General features: G+C 43.1%; 1 protein-coding gene across 1 annotated transcript in view; it reads right to left on the minus strand.

The window, feature by feature from the left end:
• Positions 1-12,777, minus strand: part of PATJ (PATJ crumbs cell polarity complex component) — a 335,316-nt gene that overhangs the window by 22,740 nt on the left and 299,799 nt on the right. The window contains 2 exon segments of the mRNA XM_074265778.1: positions 492-639; positions 5,029-5,222. Of these exon segments, the coding sequence (XP_074121879.1) occupies positions 492-639; positions 5,029-5,222 (342 nt within the window).

The following is a 12,777-nucleotide window of genomic DNA, read 5'->3' on the forward strand; positions in this document are numbered from 1 at the left end:
GGTTAATAAGTGCTTATTGAGTGATTGAATAGGAAAGGAACTCCAATTATGAAAACTCAGTCCCGCTGATGGACACGGACAATGCCTGTGACTTAGTAGACTAAGAGAGTCACTGAGAATGATGGAGAGGTTAGATATAATCTTATATATATACACATACATATATACATATACAAGGTTATATATAACCTTATACACACACACACACACACACACACACACACACACACACACGGGAGTGCTAGGAGTCAGCTCCCTAGTTTCCTGTCCACTAAGCAAATCTGCATCTTGGATTCTGGGGTTAAGTTCTAAAATGAAGAAAAGATTCTTTTCCTCCCATATTGTCACGTAAACCAACAGATTCTGGCTCTAGGTAATTATGCTTCCTGATTCCTTATATAGCACCGCCTTTTTGAATTTCGGGATGACAGTGGGCATGGGGGACACCTGCCTGCTGGCTACGTGGTCCGACGCCAGAGCCATAGACTCACCTTGAGCACAGTAGCCACTGTCTCCTGGGAAGCGCTTCTCATGTCCTCTCCGTTCACCGACAAGATCTGGTCTCCTTGAATTAATCTTCCGTCCAGGTCGGCAGCCCCTCCTTTCACAATGTCTGAGATAAAGACTCCACTTCCGTTTCTGGGCAAGATCACAAAGCAGGTGGCCAGTGACTTCTTTCCCCTACACACCAGCCCTCCAAGTTGGGGCACATTACCCCCAAACCACACGGCAGACTCCCAAGTGCTTTTGGAAAGAGCATTTATTCCCATATGTATAAACTTCCTGCAGAGTTTGCATTGATTTACTTGTGGAGATGGTATTTCTTCCAGGAGAATGGAAGCTCCCTGAAGGCAGGCACTAGTTAGTTTGGGTCTTGTGTCTCTGGCACCTGGCACAACGACTGGCACAGAGTTGGCATTTGCCCATTTGTATGTATGAGGTTTCTTTCAGTAGAATGGAAGCTCCCTGAGGGCAGGCATTAGCTAGTTTTGGTCTTGTGTCTCTGGCACCTGGCACAACGACTGGCACAGAGTTGGCATTTGCCCATTTGTATGTATGAGGTTTCTTTCAGTAGAATGGAAGCTCCCTGAGGGCAGGCATTAGCTAGTTTGGGTCTTGTGTCTCTGGCACCTGGCACAACGACTGGCACAGAGTTGGCATTTGCCCATTTGTATGTATGAGGTTTCTTTCAGTAGAATGGAAGCTCCCTGAGGGCAGGCATTAGCTAGTTTGGGTCTTGTGTCTCTGGCACCTGGCACAACGACTGGCACAGAGTTGGCATTTGCCCATTTGTATGTATGAGGTTTCTTTCAGTAGAATGGAAGCTCCCTGAGGGCAGGCATTAGCTAGTTTTGGTCTTGTGTCTCTGGCACCTGGCACAACGACTGGCACAGAGTTGGCATTTGCCCATTTGTATGTATGAGGTTTCTTTCAGTAGAATGGAAATTCCTTGAGGGCAAAGTTTTCAAACTGGACACTTCAGAAATGTTTCTATTTATCTGTTTGGATGTATGCTGTTTCCTTCATTGGAAGTAAGCTCCTGGAGGGTAGGATTCAGTGGGATTGGATTCAGGAAGATCTGAGTTCAAATTTAGCTTCAGAAACTTACTGGCTGGGTGGTCCAGAGCAAGTCACAGCCTGTGAAATGAAGCTGATGATATGACCACCACCCAGGGCTGTGGTAGGGATCAAAGGAGACCATTTTGGAAAGCACTTAGCATGGTACTGGGCACACAGAAGGAGCGATAGAAGTGTTTGTTATTTATCTTTATCTTCCCCATTGTCATCCTTGTATCTCAAGCATCCGGCATGACTGAGACAAAGTAGATCTCCCCCCTCCCCCCCCCCCGGAAACAAGTGAGGTTAAGTGACTTGCCCAGGGTCACACAGCCAGGAAGCGTTAAGTGTCTGAGGCTAGATTTGAACTCAGATCCTCCTGATTTCAGGACTAGGGTTCTATACCCTGCGCCACCTAGCTGCCCCCCCCAAAGTAGATCTTTAATACAGTTTTGTTGAATTTGAACTTTCTTGTGTGTAAACATCTTGTTTCTCTGAAGAACCGAGAGTGAACACCCCCTCCAGGGCAAAGAATAGAGACTTGGGGGGGTATGAAAGTATTGCCAGCTCATTATAAACAGGGAAGCAAGAAGCAAAAGCAGAGTGCGAGATGAGTATGGGCTGCCCATTTAGGAAGACCAAGAAAGAAGGAACAGATCTGCCGGGTATTCTGCTGGTACTTTGGAGATGACAACAAAAAAGGGCAGCTCCAGTCTGAGGGGAATTTCTGAGAAAACATCCCCAAATCTCACGGGATGAGCAGAGATTGATGGGTGGCGAGCTGCGTCATGGAGGGAACATCCACGTGGATGAGCTCTACTGGAGCAGGTCAGATGGCTGAGTGGAGAGAATGTGGGGCCTGGAGGCGACAAGACCCGAATAGAAATCCTGCCCCAGACCTTGGGTCAATCACAACCTCAGTTTCTTTATCTGTAAACGAGGACCCTACTAGCACCTAAATTTGGGGGTTGTTATGAGAGTCAAATAAGGTAATCCTTAAATACAAATTTTGGCTATTATTAGTTCTCTTCCAAATGAATATGAAAATTCTTTACCAAAGCAAGTTGTTGTTTGGTCACATCCAAGGTGAAACAAGGATGCTGTGGTAGTTTGTCTTTTCCTTTTCCAGATCATTTTACAGATGAGAAAACTGAGGCAGTCAGGAGGAAATGACTTGTCCAGGGTCACCCGGCTAGTAAGGTCTGAGACCAGATATGAACTCAGCTCTGCCTGACTATGGACCTGTTGTTCTAGTCACTGTACCACTTAATGTGCTCTCAGGAGCTTACTTTCTAATGAAAGAAACATCATAGAAATCATTATCATCTATACCATTATAATCTTTATAATCTCTCTCTCTCTTTATATATATATATATATATCTGTATGTATAAAAGTCATATACCTTATAGAGATAGCCATCTAGCTGCCCAGCGATACATGTGTCTATAGAGGGAATGATGGCCAGGCCACGGAGCAAAGATGGAACAGGGTCAGGTTAAGGCTGGAGAATAAGGTACGATCAGCCAATGGCTTTTGAATTTGCTTAAAAGGAGAAAGCAAGGAGCAGCTAGATGGTGCAGTGAATAGAGCACCAGCCCTGAAGTTAGGATGATCTGAGTTCAAATTTGACCTCAGACACTTAATACTTCCTAGCTGTGTGACCCAATTGCCTCAGCCACCAAAAAAAAAAAAAAAAAAAAAGGAAAGCAAGCTTCACTGAATCCCCAGTGACATTAAATGTTGCTCCTTCAGGGGATCTTCTGAGCTGGAGCCAGGAGCGCTGAGTCAAGGGACTGTCCAATAACTTGGGAACCTGGGGCTTTAACTAGCTCATATTTTCTCCATCTTCTATAAACTTCTAAGGCCTCAGGAATATTGGGAACCAGCTCCTCAGAGAGTCTAAGATGTGAACGAGAACTGTCCAGCATGAGAAGATGTGGAAGGGTTGCAGCCCACACGTATGAGATCCTAATCCAGTTATGGACTTTTAAAAAACGGTGGCTCCTTCTCTGATCATCAGGCTCCAAGGGCACAGGCCACAAGCAAGCATCTATTCTGTGCTAAGCCAGAGACAAAATGAAGTACTGCCTGCCTTCGGGGAGCTTCCATTCTATAGGGGGAAACAAATTTATACAAAATATATCCATATAATGGGGAGGGGAGCAGGAACTAACAGCTGGATGGATCAGGACAGACTTCACCCAGGAGGTGGTGACATTTGACATGGAAACTAGAGATGCTAAGAAATGCATGGAACAAGGAGTACCTTTCATTGATGAAGGGCAGCCTGTTCTAAGGCATGGACACGGAGAATGAATAAGAAGAACAGATTTTTGTTTTTGTTTTTGTTTTGCAAGGCAACTGGGGTTCAGTGATTTGCCCAGTCACCCAACTAGGAAATATTAAGTGTCTGAGGTCATATTTGAACCTCAGGTCCTCCTGACTTCAGGGCTGGTGCTCCATCCACTGCACCGCCCAGCTGCCCCTGAGAAGGACAGTTTTGTAAATGTTGTAGTGTGCACAAAGAGGAGTAATTCCTAAAGCTAGAAAGATAGACCTTAAAAGTCAGGTTGTAAAGGGATTTATTTTTGAATTCAATTTCATTTTCAGCTCCCAAATCTCTCCCTCCCATCTCCCCATTAACTCTACAAAATAAAACCCACTACAGTCATGCATGCACAATCAAGCAAAAACAAATTCCCACATCAGCCATGTCCAAAAAATTTGTGCTTCCGTTTGCTCTCTGAGTCCATCAGCTCTCTATCTGGAGGTGGCTGGCCAGCTCCTTCCTGAGTCCTCTGGGACAGGGGTTGGTCACTGTGTTGATCAGAGTTTCTAAGTCTTTCAAAGTTGCTCTTATTGGAAACATTGTCTCCTGGCTCTGCTCACTTCCCTTTGCATCAGTTCACACAAGTCTTCTCAGATTTCCCCGAAAGCATGCTGGGAAGGGCTTTAAATACCAAGAGGATGGGTTTGTATCTTACTGGAGGGCACTAGGGAGACACTGGAGCTTCTCGACATGGTCAACCCTAACTGTGTGGGAGACATATTAGAGAGATGAGAAACTTCATAAGAGATATACAAGTCTTTGGAAATAGTCCTAAGAGGACTGAAGTCATACCTGCACATGTCCCAGCTTTGTTAGAATTAATGAGGAGGAGGGGATGAAAGGAAGGAGGGGAAAAATTGGAACAAAGGGTTTTGCAATTGTCAATGCTGAAAAATTACCCAGATATATATTTTGTAAATAAAAAGCTATAATAAAAAATTTTTAAAAAGAGAATTCATGAGGAATCTGGCTTTGAAACAACCGGACTTCAATGTGTCATTTGCTCATTGCTTTGGGGAAGTCTCTATGTGTCAGTGGACACTGTGAAGAATGAGGAGGTTCACATAGTAGTTTTGTTTTCTCGTGAGTCACAGTCAAAGACCGGGACCCTCAAAGAAGAAATGATTTCATTGCCTTACCGTTTCCCAACGATGCTTAGGCCCAGTCCTCGGCCCGTTTTCTTCTGAAGATCGACGGGGAAAATCTCCAAGTTTTCTTCATCTTTGTAATGTGCTTCATCCCTATAAACAACCAGCTGTACTTTCTGGGGTGTTTTCCTCAAGGCGGTAATGGCTTCCTCATGGCTGGCATTCCTCAGATCGATACCATTAACCTGGAAGAATGAACAACAATCAGAGCAATTGTAATAAGGTCTTATGTTGGGAAGAAACTATAGTTTGTTGTTGTTTGGAGGCAATTGGGTTAAGTGACTTGCCCAAGGTCACACAGCCAGGAAGTGTTAAGGATCTGAGACCACATTTGAACTCAGGTCCTCCTGACTTCAGAGCCGGTGCTCTATCCATTGTGCCATTTAGCAACTCCCAAAGCTATAATTTGATCAAATATTTTTATATCAGTTATTTCACTTATAGCACTGAACAAGATAATATCTTCAGGAATTGAATTAGAGAAGGACCCGGGACAATTATTATGCCCATTTTTTACAGATGAGGAAAATGGAGGCTCAGAAAACTTAAGTGACTTGCCTCAAATCCCAGAAATAGTAAATGAGGGGCAGCTAGGTGGCGCAGTGGATAGAGCACCAGCCCTGAATTCAGGAGGACCCAAGTTCAAATCTGGTCTCAGACACTTAACACTTCCTAGCTGTGTGACCCTGGGCAAGTCACTTAACCCCAGCCTGGGGGGGGGGGGAGATAGTAAATGAGGGAGTTGGGCTTAGAGTCATTCTCCCAAACCACTGCCTCTTTCTATCCCTTCTTGCTGGTGCTCTGAAATGATTATTCCTGGATTTCCTCGCATATGGCCCTCTACTGCACCTTTGATTACCAAGCTCTTTTAAAAGATGAGCTCAACAAAAGCAGAAGATCATAACAATGCTATACTATATATAATACTATATGAGGATCAATTCTTATGGATGTGACTCTCTTCAACAATGAGAGGATCCAAATCAGTTCCAACTGATCAGTGATGAACAGAACCAGCTACACCCAGAGAAGGAACACTGGGAAATGAGTGTAGACCACAACATAGCATTTGCACTCTTTCTGTTATTGTCTGCTTGCATTTTTGTTTTTCTTCCCAGGTTATTTTTACCTTCTTTCTAAATCTGATTTTTCTTGTGCAACAAGATAACTGTATGAATATGTCTACATATATTGTATTTAACATATACTTTAACATGTTTAACATGTACGAGACTACCTGCCATCTAGGGGAGGGAGTGAGGGGAAGGAGGGGAAAAATTGGAACGGAAGTTTTTGCAAGGGTCAATGTTGAAAAATTACCTATATGTTTTGTTAATAAAAAGCTATAATTAAAAAAAAAAAACTTAATAAAAAAAGACGAGCTCAAAACAATTTAGTGAGTATTCCAGTAGGAAACAACTGATACAAATTACAGAGGCAGATGAAGGCTTGATGTCAGGCTAACAATTAGAGGTAATATCTGGCACTTAAGAAGTATTTTAAGTTTATTCTCCTCATGAGGGCTCTGGAGTCAAAAGCTAGAGGACACCCATTGGCTGTTTTAGCAGGGATTTTCATCCAAAAAGGAGGTGGATAAAGTAGATACGAAGGGCATGTCCAATGTTGTGATTTAGGGACTGGTGAAGACACGGCCTTTTTCTTCTCCACAATCATGGAGGCTTAGGTGGCATTTAATGATTCCTCTCAGATTTCCTGTATATTTCAAAGGGCTTTTTTGATGAACTGAAGTAACTACAGTAAGAGAGAAAAGGAAGGTTTCTGTCTGTTAGAAAGAGGGAACTGGTTGCTAAATTCACAGGAGTTCATTCAGCATTTGCATGGGGCCCATGGAACAAAAGGGGGAAAACATTGGCTTCAGAGAACCTCAAGTGTTTGGCTGATTATTTTGCTTTTTCCCAATAGAGGGCACACGAGACCATGATTTCACTCTGTGTTAAGCAAGGGAGGAAAAAAAGCTCAGAACACTACAGCTGAACTTTCTAATTTGCCAAAGAGATCTCCTCTCTCCCTCTCCTCACTCACACAATATGGGTATTTAACCATAACAGTTTTGATTTTAATGAAAAGCATTGCCCCTCAAAGCCCATCAATCTAGCACCACTAGAGCAGCCCTTATTTAATGCATCAGTAATTACTGAGGCCACATGCCTATGCTCCATCCTTCGTTCAAGGCTTCTATTTATACCTCAGTTTATCACATACTACTCTGGACATGCCATTAAGGTCAGCTAAAAATATTACCTGATATATGGAATATTGTGAAGAATTTTATTATAATTAATAAAATCCCACAAAGATTCTATGCATTTTTAGAAGCATAATAACAGAGTCCCCACATTTAACAGCTATGCATTTGTTTAAACAAAAGTCATTTTCCACTCTGTCCACAGAAAAGGAGAGTGAGGCATTAGTGTTAACAGATGAAGGGGTTAATCAGGTAGGAACTCTCTGTTCCTTGAAATAGCCTAGTTATAGAAGCTAGTCTGGGTAGATTTTACAGAATCACAAAGCAGGGTACCCTAATGGAAAGAGTGTGGTCATTGAACTCATGTCTGACAGCTTCATGGGTCAATGTTTCCTCATTTCTAAAAGAGGAGTCGAGGCTAGATTAGATAATCTCTGAGGTTCCTCCCACCCCCAGCTCTGGATTTACAACCCTATGGTCCAGACCACTTTCCAAGGCTATAAATTACTGACAAGTTGCCAGTTTACAGTGGTAGATAGAATTTCCAGCTTGGGATTTTCTGAAGCTAATGGAGTCATAAGTCTAGACCCCCAAAGGAACAAGGGCAGGAAGAGATATTCAAGAAGGTCAAAGCACTCCATGAACTCATCCCACTTTTTAGCAAAAACTCCTTACTACAATTATTGGGGGGCGGGGGGGAAGGAGAGTGGAGAAGAGCAATGTTTTTATGATTCAGCAAGATAAAAATAGGAGTTAAGAGATCTTATCAATGAATCAACAAATCCTCTTTCTGACTCAGTATTTTTATGATCTTGGGCAAGGTATGTCCCCTCTTTAAGACTCAATTTCCTTCTATATAAAAGGAGGTAGTTGGACTAGATGGCATCTGAGTGACTCAAGGTATATAAACAAATGTTGAATTTTTACTTCCTACCAAAGGATGGACCCTGTAATGTCAGTTGATTAAGTGCCTATTAAGAGCCAAGTGGGCAGTTGGATGGCACAGTGGATAGAGTTATAAGCTAGAATCAGGAAGACTTATCTTCCGGAGTTCAAGTCTGAGCTTAGACATTTATTAGCTGTGTGATTCCGTTTTCTCATTTTTATAATGAACTGGAGAAGGAAATGGCAAACACTTTAGTATCTTTGCCAAGAAAACCCTAAATGTGGTTACAAAGAGTCAGACATGATTGAAGCAACTCAACAACAACAAATATGCCAGGCACTGTGCTAAGTGTCGGGATTCAAAAAGAGGCAAAAAATAGTCTTTGTCCTCAAGGAACTCTCAATCTAATGGGAGAGACAATTATGTACAAAGAAGATATACAGGATAAATGGGAAATGACTGAGAGGGAAGATCCTGGAATTAAGAGGGGTTGGGAAAGGCTTTCTGCAAAAAGTTGGAGCTTAAAGAAAATCAGGGAAGTCAGTGGGCAGAGGTGAGGAGGGAGAGAATTCCAGTCACAGGAAATAACCAATCAGGCATGGGGTGATGTGGATCTGCACCAGAGTGAGACAGTATCAGAGAGAAAGGAGCTATTGAAGAATCATTGTAGAAGTGAAATCTGCAAGACATGCTGCAGAGGTGAAATCCACTAGACATGCTAAGAGGTGAAATCCACAAGACATGCTACAGAGGTGAAATCTTTAAGATGCAAAAGTGAAACTGATAGACCTTGGAAACAGCTTGGATATGGATGGGTGAGTGGTTGGGGAGAGACTGTAAGAAACCGTGAGGAACCCAGGATTCTTCCTGGGTTGTTAGGCTGAGGGTTGGGAGTATGATGTTGCCCTTGACAGAAATAGAAAAGGGGAAGGAAAAGTTTAGTAGTAGTGATAATGAATTCGGTTTTGGACAGGTAACTTAAGATGTCTGAAAGGTAGTTGGAGATGTGAGATTGGAGCCATTAATATAGGATTATTAAGGGTCAGGCTAACTTGCCATTCCTGGCCCAAGACATGTCTGACTCTAGGTACTTTCACTGACTGTTCCCGATGCCTAGAATGCTCTCCCTCCTCCTCTCTGCTTACATGGTCTCCCTAGCTCTCAGGTAAAATTCTAGCTTCTGCAAGAAATCCTTTTTGTACAATTTTGTCTGTATCTTTTTTTTTTTTTTTTTTAATAATTGTTTGTATGTTGGCTCCTCCGTTGACTAAAAGCTTCCTAATTAGATACAGAAATGTTTGTTAATTTCCCCCCCCCCTTACTTGAGGGTAATTTTATCAAAGTCAAAATGCTGTTTCTGGGTAGGTAAGAAGGTAAGGATAGAAAGTTAGGATAAGGCACCTGAGCAAGAGAAAGTTTAGGACTATAACTTGGGAATTATAGAGTTGGAAGACAGGATGGTTTTTGCCAAATCTGTGGCGAAGTATCAGCACTGAAGCTGTACTACAGCAAAGGGCTAAATGCATCTGAGGCCATCTGATACAGCGATGGGGCTAGGAGTCAGGAAGGCTTGGGTCCGAATTCGGTCTCTCACACTTCCTTAAAGTGTGAACTGGGGCTGTGCCTCAGAAATCTCTCAGAATGCTAGCAGCTCTAAATCTATGATCTCTTTTTAAAAAAAATTTAAATGTAAATTATTTTTTAACATTTCATCTTCATTTCTAAATATCTCTCTCCTTCCACTACTAGGCAAGGCAGCTCTTCAAGAATGAATAGAAAACACACACACACACACACACACACACACACACACACACACACACACACACACACAATAGAGAAAACTGGCCAAAAACTCTGACAGTTGGTACATGATTCTACTACCATAGCTCCCATCTCTGCAAAGAAGGGTCATTTTCTCCACCACTCTTCCTTCTCCCCGCCCCCCCCGCCTTCTTCTTCTCTCCTTTTGCTTCTCTCTCCCCTTCCCTCCTTCTTTCCTTACTGTTGTGGACATTCTGTACATTTTCTTCTCTGGCTTGTCAGTTTGATCCCCTTCACCTCAGAGATTCTGTGATATTCTTACCCATTCCTTTGAATTGCAGAGCTTTTTGTCCATAACTTGTACCAACTAATCCCGGTCAAGTATCATGCAAATCCTTGCCACGGGCCAGAATGGGACCCTAAAGGAGGACTGAAGCACAGGGTGATGCCATATGTACAGTGAGCAGGGCAAATCCAGGATGAGTGGAGAGACCGCTCAGAATGGGTCCACCACGTCAACACCTTCAGAGTCCTGTTAGGTTATTATATAACCAAATGAGATCTTTGTTTTCCAAACTATGCATGGCCTGGCCTGTCTGGCACTGAAGTCATGCTAGGATGGATTCCTGATGGAGATGACAGACTAGCTTTTCCTGGATGGTCTGAAAAGGAAGATACAGATCCATCTGTTCAATAGAACGAGGCCAGGCACTAGACAGGCAGGGAGACAGATCAGTGGGCATTTCCAATTCTGCTTCCTGCTCTGCCATGTTTACGCTACACATGCTCATTGGCAACGAATGTGGCGATGCACGGGCACGGGAATGTCACTAGAATCACAGAATCTCAGGCAGCAGGGACCTCTGGGACCATCTGGGACCATCCCTGACCTAGAATCTCTCTACAGCATATTGGACATGAGATCATTCAGCCTCTGCTTGAAGACTGCCCATGAGGAAGAATAAACATCGTGTCTCAGATTTTCATTTTCGAGGTTCTGACTTGTGTTTAGACAATGGCATGGGCTGCCTCAGGAAGTGATAGATTCTCTGTCCCTGAAGATTCTCAACAAGAGGCTGGACGACCACGTATGTGATAGAGAAGAGTCTTATTCAGATATTTCGATGTTTCTCTATCGTTCCTTTACATAGACTGTCCCCAGACCTGGAAAGCATTCCCTCTTCACATCCCCAGTTTCCTCACTCAGCTCAAACACTAAAAAATAGAACATCATCCCCCACTAATGGTCTCCTCCCTGGAAAAATTATCTTGGATTCGTTGAGAATTTTCCATACACTTATCTACCAGTTCCACAGACCATGCGAAGATTTCCTGGCTTCTTCCAGATGACCACACATATATAATTCAACGCTATGAGGGCTTAATGCCTAGAGGAGACGAGGCAATCCCCATGTTGGCCACTGAGAAAATTCTGATGACTCAGAGTGTCTTTAAAAGTGAGCGACCACAAACTTGGTGCTCTCTCCTTTCTCTGGTTTGGATAATGTCCACACTGCTCTGATCTGCTGCTTAGGGAGGAGGAAAGGCAGCTCACTCTAGCCCTGGTACTAGCTGTCTGTGGCCGTGAACAATCCTTTAATTAGAACACAGGAAGCCCAGGAACAAACCTAGAACAGACCATGTGCATGGATGGATCCAGAGAAGAAGTGTCCTTAGGGGAAATGGAGAGGATGCTGTGTAGCAGAGTTTTGGAACCAGCAATGGGCTTCTTGATGTTGGCCATATATATAGAAATCTTACCCAAAAAAACTTAAGCTCCTTGAGAGCAGGGACAGTTTCATTTTTGTCTTACATATTATTGGCACACTTGGTACACAATAAGTGTTTAATAATGGTTATTTGGTGACTGAGATATGGGTTGAATTAGGTGGCCTTTGTGGCCCCTTCCAAACTTGAGATTCTATGATTTCTACATCATGGGAAACTCTCCCTACTAATGCTATAGCATTAGTACCTGCAATACAGGCTAAGAGCTGCTTGGGACACTGGAAGTTTGAGTGACTTCCCTACAGCAACTATGTATCTAGACATTTGCACCAGAACTTTCCAACTCTAAAACTGCCCCTCCACCCAATCTGTCTTCTGTATGGTAGACAAGTATGGGTGGTTCTATTGTCTAGTTTTGTCTAGTTTATGATCCCTCCTCCTTTCATTGGAGAGGTGAGGGATAGAGGGATGGGATGGGGCATCTGCTGCCCAGAGGTGCTGTGTTGCTTGGTTTTACTGAATTATTTTTCTTTGCTACAAAGGGAGGCTTTCTTGGAGAGATCCACTTAGAAATGACCAGGATGTACTAAGTAAAAACACGAATGCAATTTTTGAAAAAGTCTCTTTCACTTTAAGGAAATTTAACAGTATTGACCCTTGGCGTCCTCGCCATCAGTGTAAGGGCTGGCTACGGTTCACAGCATGCGAGCAGTCGACCTTTTCCAAATATTCAATTAAGGAATTGCTGCCCTCTCTCCCTTTTACCTCATCATGCTAATTACCAGCTTTGGGTAAATCCTAGCTGATTATAAAAGGAGAAAAACCTAATCATTAAAACCATGTTCTGTGTTAAAAACTATTAAGCCCATCCCCAAAGAGGCCCCCCTCTGTTTTGCTAACCCTATACGCATATAATATAATGAACCCACCGGGAATATCACTCATTCCAGCATGGAAATACAGTCAAGGTCTGCCTTGAGATAGCTTGCGTGAGCCAAGCCTTCTTTCACCTTGTAGTCAGTGTGGTTACACCTTTAACCCCTTCCTTTCTATATTTTCTAGCCCATACTTGGCTCTCTAGTTTCCTCCCCAGAGACAGAAGCCATTGCAGGCTGAGACCCAATGACGTCAGCCTTCCTGGGTTATATGAAAGTCA

Source organism: Sminthopsis crassicaudata, chromosome 4 (genome assembly GCF_048593235.1).
Source record: "Sminthopsis crassicaudata isolate SCR6 chromosome 4, ASM4859323v1, whole genome shotgun sequence".
In the NCBI taxonomy this organism is placed as follows: Eukaryota; Metazoa; Chordata; class Mammalia; order Dasyuromorphia; family Dasyuridae; genus Sminthopsis; species Sminthopsis crassicaudata.